General features: G+C 33.6%; 1 protein-coding gene across 3 annotated transcripts; it reads left to right on the top strand.

The window, feature by feature from the left end:
• Positions 1-5,518: 5,518 nt before the first annotated feature.
• Positions 5,519-10,950, top strand: LOC139896726 (uncharacterized). Of its 3 annotated transcripts, XR_011776331.1 has the most exons (7): positions 5,519-5,841; positions 6,080-6,475; positions 6,568-6,982; positions 8,045-8,516; positions 9,044-9,205; positions 10,071-10,377; positions 10,471-10,950. XR_011776331.1 is itself a non-coding variant. In XM_071879365.1 (4 exons), exons 1-4 carry the CDS (start codon positions 5,598-5,600, stop codon positions 8,247-8,249), a joined length of 1,260 nt encoding a protein of 419 aa, XP_071735466.1. In that variant the 5' UTR covers positions 5,519-5,597; the 3' UTR covers positions 8,250-8,545. The 3 variants fall into 3 exon arrangements, 1 of the variants encoding a protein (XP_071735466.1); XR_011776330.1 differs by having other exon boundaries at positions 10,071-10,950; XM_071879365.1 differs by lacking the exons at positions 9,044-9,205; positions 10,071-10,377; positions 10,471-10,950 and having other exon boundaries at positions 8,045-8,545.
• The last annotated feature ends 314 nt before the right edge of the window (positions 10,951-11,264 follow it).

Here is an 11,264-nt window from a genome sequence, read left to right as displayed (position 1 = left end):
AGATCCAAGGTTATTGTTGGTATGTAGCGCAGCCTGTACTGCGGCTATGTTTGAAGCTAGAAAAATACGGAATTCCTCTTCATTCATATTCACGGTGTGTCGAGTAGTCGGTGCCATTTCCTTCAAAATAGTTAAATGGAACAAGTTAATCATACAGAATATTAAGAGTAGTTAATAGTATTTCGTAGCATAATATGAACTCATTTATAAAAGCTTTTTCTTCATATTAGCGTTTTATAAGTTTAAATTCGGGTAGTACCTACCCGTTAAGTTCATACTTAGTAGCTAATATACAATTCAACTACTACAATTCTATATGAAAAACTGATTATAATAATATTTCACGTTCAAACTTTTATACAATATTTTACAAACTTACAATACCGCTTATTTTACATAAAGCATGAAATATAGCACACAATAACTTTGATACAAGATAGTTGTGAAGATAATTCTAGCTAGTACACAAGTCATTCAGCAAAGGCAATAAAGACACGTAATTCATACGTCCAGAAATAAGTCATGCATTCTGGTTTTACTAGGACTACTTCCCATCCTTGGTCTTGTGGAACATAACCGTTATGGCCGTTGATAAGACAGCGTGTTGTAACGTCGTCAAAGGGACGAGGGTTACGTAATGACCAACAGTCTCGTAATAACCTAAAAACCTCATTTCTTACCCCAATTACCGACTCCGTCACTTGTGGGAACATTTTGTTTAATAGTTGTAGCCCGATGTTCTTTTTCTCACTTTGGTGAGAAGCGAACATTAATAACCCGTAAGCATAGCATGCTTCTTTATGTTGCATGTTAGCCACTTTTTCTAAATTATGAAGTCCTATATTCGGATACATTGAGTCAAAATAATTTCTTAACCCGTTGCGTAAAATAGCATTTGGGTTCCCCGCAATATATGCGTCAAAGTAAACACATCGTAGATTATCACACAATATCAAACATGTTAAGAGATTAATAGGTGAGTCAATGGAATTTGTACTAGAGGTAGACATCTATCACACAATATCAAACATGTTAAGAGATTAATATATCACATAATATTCACATGTTAAAAATATATAGTTTCCAACAAAATTTGTTAAGCAATCATTTTTCAAGTAAACACGGTCGAAGTCCAGACTCACTAATGCATCCTAAAAAACTCGATAAGACACACTAATGCAAAATTCTGGTTCTCTAAGACCAACGCTCGGATACCAACTGAAATGTCCCGTTCTTATTGATTAAAAACGTTCCATATTAATTGATTTCGTTGCGAGATTTTGACCTCTATATGAGACGTTTTTCAAAGACTGCATTCATTTTTAAAACAAACTATAACCTTTATTTCATAAATAAAGGTTTAAAAAGCTTTACGTAGATTATCAAATAATGATAATATAAAATATCCTGTTTACACACGACCATTACATAATGGTTTACAATACAAATATGTTACATCGAAATCAGTTTCTTGAATGCAGTTTTTACACAATATCATACAAACATGGACTCCAAATCTTGTCCTTATTTTAGCATGCAACAGCGGAAGCTCTTAGTATTCACATGAGAATAAACATGCTTTAAACGTCAACAAAAATGTTGGTGAGCTATAGGTTTAACCTATATATATCAAATCGTAACAATAGACCACAAGATTTCATATTTCAATACACATCCCATACATAGAGATAAAAATCATTCATATGGTGAACACCTGGTAACCGACATTAACAAGATGCATATATAAGAATATCCCCATCATTCCGGGACACCCTTCGGATATGATATAAATTTCGAAGTACTAAAGCATCCGGTACTTTGGATGGGGCTTGTTGGGCCCAATAGATCTATCTTTAGGATTCGCGTCAATTAGGGTGTCTGTTCCCTAATTCTTAGATTACCAGACTTAATAAAAAGGGGCATATTCGATTTCGATAATTCAACCATAGAATGTAGTTTCACGTACTTGTGTCTATTTTGTAAATCATTTATAAAACCTGCATGTATTCTCATCCCAAAAATATTAGATTTTAAAAGTGGGACTATAACTCACTTTCACAGATTTTTACTTCGTTGGGAAGTAAGACTTGGCCACTGGTTGATTCACGAACCTATAACAATATATACATATATATCAAAGTATGTTCAAAATATATTTACAACACTTTTAATATATTTTGATGTTTTAAGTTTATTAAGTCAGCTGTCCTCGTTAGTAACCTACAACTAGTTGTCCACAGTTAGATGTACAGAAATAAATCGATAAATATTATCTTGAATCAATCCACAACCCAGTGTATACGTATCTCAGTATTGATCACAACTCAAACTATATATATTTTGGAATCAACCTCAACCCTGTATAGCTAACTCCAACATTCACATATAGAGTGTCTATGGTTGTTCCGAAATATATATAGATGTGTCGACATGATAGGTCGAAACATTGTATACGTGTCTATGGTATCTCAAGATTACATAATATACAATACAAGTTGATTAAGTTATGGTTGGAATAGATTTGTTACCAATTTTCACGTAGCTAAAATGAGAAAAATTATCCAATCTTGTTTTACCCATAACTTCTTCATTTTAAATCCGTTTTGAGTGAATCAAATTGCTATGGTTTCATATTGAACTCTATTTTATGAATCTAAACAGAAAAAGTATAGGTTTATAGTCGGAAAAATAAGTTACAAGTCGTTTTTGTAAAGGTAGTCATTTCAGTCGAAAGAACGACGTCTAGATGACCATTTTAGAAAACATACTTCCACTTTGAGTTTAACCATAATTTTTGGATATAGTTTCATGTTCATAATAAAAATCATTTTCCCAGAATAAAAACTTTTAAATCAAAGTTTATCATAGTTTTTAATTAACTAACCCAAAACAACCCGCGGTGTTACTACGACGGCGTAAATCCGATTTTACGGTGTTTTTCGTGTTTCCAGGTTTTAAATCATTAAGTTAGCATATCATATAGATATAGAACATGTGTTTAGTTGATTTTAAAAGTCAAGTTAGAAGGATTAACTTTTATTTGCGAACAAGTTTTGAATTAACTAAACTATGTTCTAGTGATTACAAGTTTAAACCTTCGAATAAGATAGCTTTATATGTATGAATCGAATGATGTTATGAACATCATTACTACCTCAAGTTCCTTGGATAAACCTACTGGAAATGAGAAAAATAGATCTAGCTTCAAAGGATCCTTGGATGGCTTGAAAGTTCTTGAAGCAGAATCATGACACGAAAACAATTTCAAGTAAGATTTCCACTCGAAATAAGATTGTTATAGTTATAGAAATTGAATTAAAGTTTGAATATGATTATTACCTTGTATTAGAAAGATACCCTACTGTAAGTAACAAAGGTTTCTTGATCTTGGATGATTACTTGGAATGGATTTAGAAAACTTGGAAGTAAACTTGCAATCTTGGAAGTATTCTTGATTTTATGAAACTAGAACTTTTGGAATTTATGAAGAACACTTAGAACTTGAAGATAGAACTTGAGAGAGATCAATTAGATGAAGAAAATTGAAGAATGAAAGTGTTTGTAGGTGTTTTTGGTCGTTGGTGTATGGATTAGATATAAAGGATATGTAATTTTGTTTTCATGTAAATAAGTCATGAATGATTACTCATATTTTTGTAATTTTATGAGATATTTCATGCTAGTTGCCAAATGATGGTTCCCACATGTGTTAGGTGACTCACATGGGCTGCTAAGAGCTGATCATTGGAGTGTATATACCAATAGTACATACATCTAAAAGCTGTGTATTGTACGAGTACGAATACGGGTGCATACGAGTAGAATTGTTGATGAAACTGAACGAGGATGTAATTGTAAGCATTTTTGTTAAGTAGAAGTATTTTGATAAGTGTCTTGAAGTCTATCAAAAGTGTATGAATACATATTAAAACACTACATGTATATACATTTTAACTGAGTCGTTAAGTCATCGTTAGTCGTTACATGTAAATGTTGTTTTGAAACCTTTAGGTTAACGATCTTGTTGAATGTTGTTAACCCATTGTTTATTATAACAAATGAGATTTTAAATTGTTATGTTATCATGATATTATGATATATAATATATCTTAGTATGATATATATACAGTTAAATGTCGTTACAACGATAATCGTTACATATATGTCTCGTTTCGAAATCATTAAGTTAGTAGTCTTATTTTTACATATGTATTTCATTGTTAATACACTTAATAATATATTTACTTATCATTTAACATAATTAACCAAGTGTATCAATATCTTAATATGATTCATATGTACCTAGTAAGACGTTGTTATAACGATAATCGTTATATATATCGTTTTCGAGTTTCTTAAATTAATAGTCTCATTTTTTTTATGTATATAACTCATTATTAAAATACCTAATGAGATACATACTTATAATAAAATCATGTTAACTATATATATAACCATATATATGTCATCGTATAGTTTTTACAAGTTTTAACGTTCGTGAATCACCGGTCAACTTGGGTGGTCAATTGTCTATATGAAACCTATTTCAATTAATCAAGTCTTAACAAGTTTGATTGCTTAACATGTTGGAAACACTTAATCACGTAAATAACAATTTCATTTAATATATATATAAATATAAACATGGAAAAGTTCGGGTCACTACAATATTTTCATCATCATTTTTGATAAATTCATCACGTGTGTGCATTAATAAGTTATACATTACAATTTGTTAATACGCATATGTAGTGTATTTTTCAAAATTGATGTTAAAAGTATCAATTTTCTACATACATATAATAAATCAAAGATATTTTATTTTTAATGAGAAATAAGCTAAAATTAAAATTACGGAATAATAAACATTAATAAACATTATTTTCTAGATGACTTTTTTATTAACACTGTCTACATGAAGCAAAAAAAAAATTTAAAGAAACTAAATTTATATAGTCACGTTCAAAAATATTATTGAACACCTTCTTATCTCTTTAAAATTTATTTCTCTTTAGTCCAACAAAGTTTTATAAGGTAAATTATTTGGTAACTATAACTATAATTATAATTATATAATTCAAATAAATAATAATTTACCACCGAGGCATTTGCCTGAGTGGTATCGCGGTGGTGTTTAACACCCTCGTCGAGTAAGAGGTCCAGGGTTCGAACTTGGCTTCTGAATGATCAAATTAAACATGGACTGAAATAGGCTCCATTGAACTCAGCCCAAAGGGAAGGTTTTACCGACCCGATCTGGGACTAAGATCCGGCCCGCCTGCCCCTCGGAATGGTTTAAGGGTTCGGATCCCTGTGATCGTGGTTCGGGTTTCCTGCCCGAACGTGTGTGTGTGTGCAAATGATGACTAGGCTTCGGTCCGGACTGATGTAATCTTGCCGTTCAAAAAAAAAAAAATTTATATTTATACAAATAATATTGCTTAAAAAAACTTTTATGATTAAAAGAAATAGTAAAAATAAAAATAAAATCAAGACTGCAATGTAAGCCAACGCCCCCAAATTAACAACTCTGGCCGTCATCTCCTTCCACTGCACTCACCATTCCGATCAAAAAACCCTCCGTTAAACCCTAAATCATGAGACGTGCTTTACTCAACACCAAAATCCCCATTAATTACCTCCTCACTACTCCCCGTTCATCTTCTACCCCGATTCCAAACACAATAATTTCACCTTTATCCAGTTTCCGATCCAATTTTAGATTCTTCTCAGCTGAAAATGAGGATCCACCCACCGACAAACCAAACCCTAGTTCTGAATCAACCACCATTTCCCCTCCGCCACCAAAAGATCTCAAGGTCCATGACGTCAGCAATAAAGGTACATACATTACTAAACCCTAATTTCATTTCTGTGTATATGTATATGTGTGTATGTATCTGTTAATGTGTGTATATATATGTGTGTATCAGCATATGTATGTTAATACGTGGCAGAGCTGAAAAGCATATATGTGAGCTCAACTGGTTTAATAATTACTGTATTATCATGCTCAAATGCTCGAAAACTCGAGTAGTTTTTAACTACATATGTAACTAGAATAATGTTTTTGTGGCAGATTTGAAAATGCAGATAGAGAAGTATTTTGAGAAAGATGAAGAGGTATTGCCTGATATATTAGAATCGATATTAAGGAGGAAGGTAACAGGAAAGCATGCTGATACAGATGATGAGTTGTTGGATGAGTTTCGTATGCAACCGATTGATAATGTGAATGATAAAGAATTCGAATCGGATTTTGAGGAAATACACCAGACGGATGATGAGATTGATAATTTGTATGATGCGAAAACTATTGTGACGAAACGGATGACAAAAGACGAGTTTTCTTATATGGATGATAAAAAATGGGAAGGTATGATTAAAGAGGCAACTGAAAAGGGTCATCTTAAGGATACTAAAGAGTGTGAGCAGATATTAGAGGATATGTTCATGTGGGAAAAGTTACTCCCAGGTATATATGTTTTCCGTATTCACGTTTATCTATATTTTAAAGAGCCTATTATATTGGTTAGCATCTAAGTATATACATTTACTCTGATTTAGATCATTTGAAGAAAACGGTCAGTGAGAAATATAATGAGATAGCAGATAAGGTTGAAACGGGCGAGCTTGAACCTGAGCAAGGGTACGAAATGTATCTTGAATTTGAGCACAATATGCTTTTGCAACATACTAAGGAGATGGAGGAAGCGGGTCCCCCCAAACATGAAGAGACCTCTGCTCTTGAAAAGAAGAAAGATGTAGATGACCCGCCTGGCGTGGGACCCATACTTAGGTGGCAAACACGGGTTGTATTTGTTCCTGGTGGTGATTCATGGCACCCGAAAAACAGAAAAGCAAAACTGTCTGTCACTGTGAAAGAGCTTGGTCTTTCCAAAAATCAGTTTCGCAGACTACGAGAATTGGTTGGGAAAAGATACAATTCAGGAAAAGATGAACTTACGATAACAAGTGAGAGGTAATATTACTATTTACTATTTACTATAATATCGAATCTGTAAATTAATATTTGTTAGATCATTACAGTTGGTGTCGCCTACTGTTGGCAATTTTGACCCTTTGATGCACAAATAGTTATGATTATACCTGGCTATTGAGACCCATACTCTCAAATTTGGGTCAATTGGGTTAAGCTTTAGGGTCAACTGGGTCTTAGAGAAAAAATTGGCCTAGCTATGTAAATCAAAACTTAACCAAAGGTCCAATGGGTTTCCCTCCAACCTATTGAGTCCTTTACAAAATATAAAGAAGCAGGTTTAATGAGTATATATTCTCAAAGCTCAACAAAGAGATATAGGTCTAATGGGTCTTGTAAACGGGTCAAATGGGGGGATCGTAACAAGTTTCATCCGCCAAACATTTATGAAAGCATTCATGGTTATATCATTTAGTATGTATATTAATATTTTCTCTCTATATACAATAAATTAAATAATAATAACTAAAATAATATAATAAACGTAAACGACCAATGTAAAAGTATATGACCTGTTTGGACCCATTTGACCCGTGACTCATTTTGACCTGTTTTGACCCGTGACCTGTTTTGACCCGTTACTCAAACCGACCCAACCTGATCCATTAAAATTTTTGACCCATGACCCATTTTACCCCAAAACCATTTAGACCCGTTACCCAAACCGACCCAACCTGACCCGTTTTTCAGGTATAGTTATGATACATATATGTTTAGAAGATTAATCTAGAATATGCAATGTTTGACACATTGTGTTAAGCATTCATCTCTTTCCTTATTCTTCTCCTTGACTTGGTGATTTTTATTTAACTTTTTACTACTAGTATTTAACAAAATAGTGATATGGGTCAAACTGACCCGTAGTGAAGTTGACCTATTTTGACCTCAATCCATTTTGAAATGTCAAGCTGCCAATTTTTCACCCTACTAATGTGCATTGCAAGATTTTACCCTGAACTGGATTATCTACACGCATTTTCTACTTTACTTTTGTTACTTATAGCAGATACTGCAGAAACTTAAAAGTTTATATCTTTTTTGTAGGTTTGAACACCGTGAGGAGAATAGGAAGGATTGTCTTAGGACTTTATTTGGGCTGATTGAGGAGGCTGGTAAAGCTGATAAGCTAGTTGATGATGCTCGAACTAGCTATGTCAAGAATAGACTCAGAGCTAACCATAAGTTTATGGATAAGTTGAATGCCAAGATCATGAGAAATCAAGGATCTAATAATTCTTTGCCTGCATGATGATCGACCTGTATGTGTGTCGTCCGTCACATATGGTAATCTCTAGATCGTCAAAAGTTAAAACAATTACGGTAGCTCTTGATAGTGAACTATGATTCCATTTTGGTGTTTGGTAGTACAACCAACTAGAGAAAAGGTTTTTACTTAAGTTTTGTTTCTTATGAATAGATTTTACTGCACTTTGGGTGAAATTGCAACCATAAAATATTTGTTCAACCTTGAACAATTGGATCTTCAAGATGCTATATTTTGTTTCTGTTATAGATGGTATACCAATATGTCCTTTTACTTGAAAACATTATGGCATTATGCCAATAATATTATGTATTTAATTTCATTTTAGATTTTTGACTTCGATTGGCTTTTGTGATGTTGAAAATATGGGGGACTGCTTGGTTAAAGTCTCTAATATTTAAAGAGGAATTTGACCATAATACACTACTTTTTAAAGTTTTAGGACAAAATACAATTTTCAGAGATTGCTGAAATACATCATTGGTTCGAACAAGGTAATGTTCGAATATCATTTTGTTCGAACACCCCATTTCCGCCTTTTAACTAATGATGACCGATAAAATGCTACTACGACCTTGGAAACTTGGTTCGAACATATATGTGTTCGTACTCAAGGTGCAGGTTTTCTATAATTTTGATTTTTTAACAATCCTGCTAAAACACATTTCACATTCAAACCTTTTGCAAAAAAAAAAAAAAAAAAAAAAAAAAAAAAAGACGAGGGAGAGTATTGTGCAGTTGAACCACGAACCAAAAGTTGAACCTCAAACTTGATGCAGATACTCTTAAACACCTTCATCCCAATTGGACTTGAACAAACCCGAAGGCATCAAATCCTGACTATTTGAACCTGTACCTGCCTGTTCGATGAAGTAAAGCAAAATCAACTTGAATTTGAGGTTATTGGCGACTTTTGAAGCATAAACGTGACTGAATACGAAGTAAGACACTTTTGATTTATTATATTATATTAATTATATTAATTTTGCGGAATTTGATTCAAACATTCTACATTGGTTGATACATCTGATTTCATTCCTCCCATCTCGAGTACATTGTTTTGTGGGGGTTAGAAGAACAAGTTTAAGGTTGAAGATTTTCATAAGTCGTTTAACGTTGATGGTTTTAATAAACAGCATAGTTACGAGGATCGTGTTCGTGTAGCCATCACTTTGTTAGTTCAGGTGACTTTGACTTTCTGGTCAAGCTGCTAAGTAGATGCGTATCTTTATAATTTATCAAGGATTTCATCATAATAACTAGTTTCCATGGGGTTTTTACATTTGGACTCAAACGTTTAACCAATTACATCAATCAATGCATCATGAAAAGAGAAGATTAGACCATGAACGTAACGTCATACACTTTGACCAGGTTCAAAAGCCTAATGATATCATCCCAATAATAATAAGAGAAGATAGGACACCGGATGAAAATGATGAAGATAGGACACCGGCTGCCTAACATGAAGATAGGCCAACCGATGTCGAATAAGATGAAGATAGTCAGGGGCGGTCCCTATAATAAGTACATAGAACCAGATGGAAAAAAGACCTTTAAGCCGTAACGAATAATATACAATAGAAGTTATTTAAAGAAGACCCTTATGGTATAACGAATAATATAAGCATTTTTTTTAAAAAAGACCCTATATACTTTCATGTTAGTGGACTTTGATTTCTTCTTTTTTTGCCTTTGATTGTTGTTTTTCGGCCTATTGTATTTCGCCTTCGCTGCTTCATTCGTGTTTCTCTAGTTCTCATGTTTCTCATATATACGATTATGTCTATATATAAAACAAATTAGGCCCTGAAGACCATGTGTCCCGAGCGGTCGATCATCTTGTTCCCCATCCGGGCCTCCCCTAAAGATAGGGCACCGCATGCCGGAAACAGTGAAAATCAATCAGGATTGAATGACTTGGTAGCCTCACTTTTAAAGAGGGTGGGCGAACAAAATAAGAAGATTCAAAGGTAGGAAACAGAATTTCGCCTCAAATGCACAACTAGATCTCATCGTAAGGTTGTTTCAAGTTAATGACAAGCATAAGGAGAAGTGTTCGAGGCATGGGGAGAGAATAAAGGAATATGTTGTTGGTATTGCCAACTTTGAGGTAATAAGTAATAACCCATTCCTGACACCGGTTGAGGCATTAGGAGAAGATAAAGGGGTATGAACTCTTGATGACCCGTCTCAACTCTTGCAGGATGATGATGAACTTGTAGGGGATTATGTTTCAGAGTTCGTACCAACTAGTTTGGAGTTAATTTCACACCTGCCTACTAGTATCAAACTTTCCAGTCCCCGTGTTCAAGCGCAGTACGAGAGAGTAGAGTGGCAAGGGTTAGGTTGTCACCCTTCCGAACATTGTCTTAGGTAAAAAAAATCTTTTTGTGAGTTCGAACATGTTCGTGTTCGATCATGGTTGATTCGACCAGGTTGAGTTCAAACATTGCTTTGTTCGAAGCTAGGTTCGAACTTAGTCGTGTTCGTACCTATGTTTAAACTTGATTGTGTTCGAACCTAGTGTACAAGTTTGAACTTAATTTTTCTGGTCATCTGTTCAGAAAATGGGTTCATTGTAGGTTCGAACAAAGGCTTGTTGGAACCTTGTTCGAACTTATGGTGGATTTTTTCTAATTTATCAAAACATGTATTTCATTCGAACACATTAGAAAAATTTGTATTTAGGTAAAATTCTTAAAGGCATTGTGTGACGATCGCTCCAAATCCATATGGACGAACACGTCATTCATTGATTTCATTGCGAGGTATTTGACCTCTATGTGATACGTTTTGTAACATTGCATTCGTTTGAAAAGGTATTTCATAAATGAATATATAAATTCCAGGTTTTTTTACATCTGATGATTCCTACGTATAGACAATCACCATTTAAATGGTTTACAATAATACATCTGTTGACAATACAGTCAAAATAAGATACATGGTAATGGTTTGATGAATGCAAGTTTCTTGTATATAGCATGTATGACTCCA

This window comes from Rutidosis leptorrhynchoides, chromosome 3 (genome assembly GCF_046630445.1).
Source record: "Rutidosis leptorrhynchoides isolate AG116_Rl617_1_P2 chromosome 3, CSIRO_AGI_Rlap_v1, whole genome shotgun sequence".
In the NCBI taxonomy this organism is placed as follows: domain Eukaryota; kingdom Viridiplantae; phylum Streptophyta; class Magnoliopsida; order Asterales; family Asteraceae; genus Rutidosis; species Rutidosis leptorrhynchoides.
Note: the sequence above shows the minus strand (reverse complement) of the source record. Positions and strands in the feature narration are given on the sequence as shown.

Coding starts and splice junctions, on each gene's coding strand:
- LOC139896726 (XM_071879365.1), top strand. CDS start 5,598: ATGAGACGTGCTTTACTCAACACCAAAATCCCCATTAATTACCTCCTC. Junction 5,842..6,079: donor CCATGACGTCAGCAATAAAG/GTACATACATTA, acceptor TTTTTGTGGCAG/ATTTGAAAATGCAGATAGAG. Junction 6,983..8,044: donor CTTACGATAACAAGTGAGAG/GTAATATTACTA, acceptor TCTTTTTTGTAG/GTTTGAACACCGTGAGGAGA.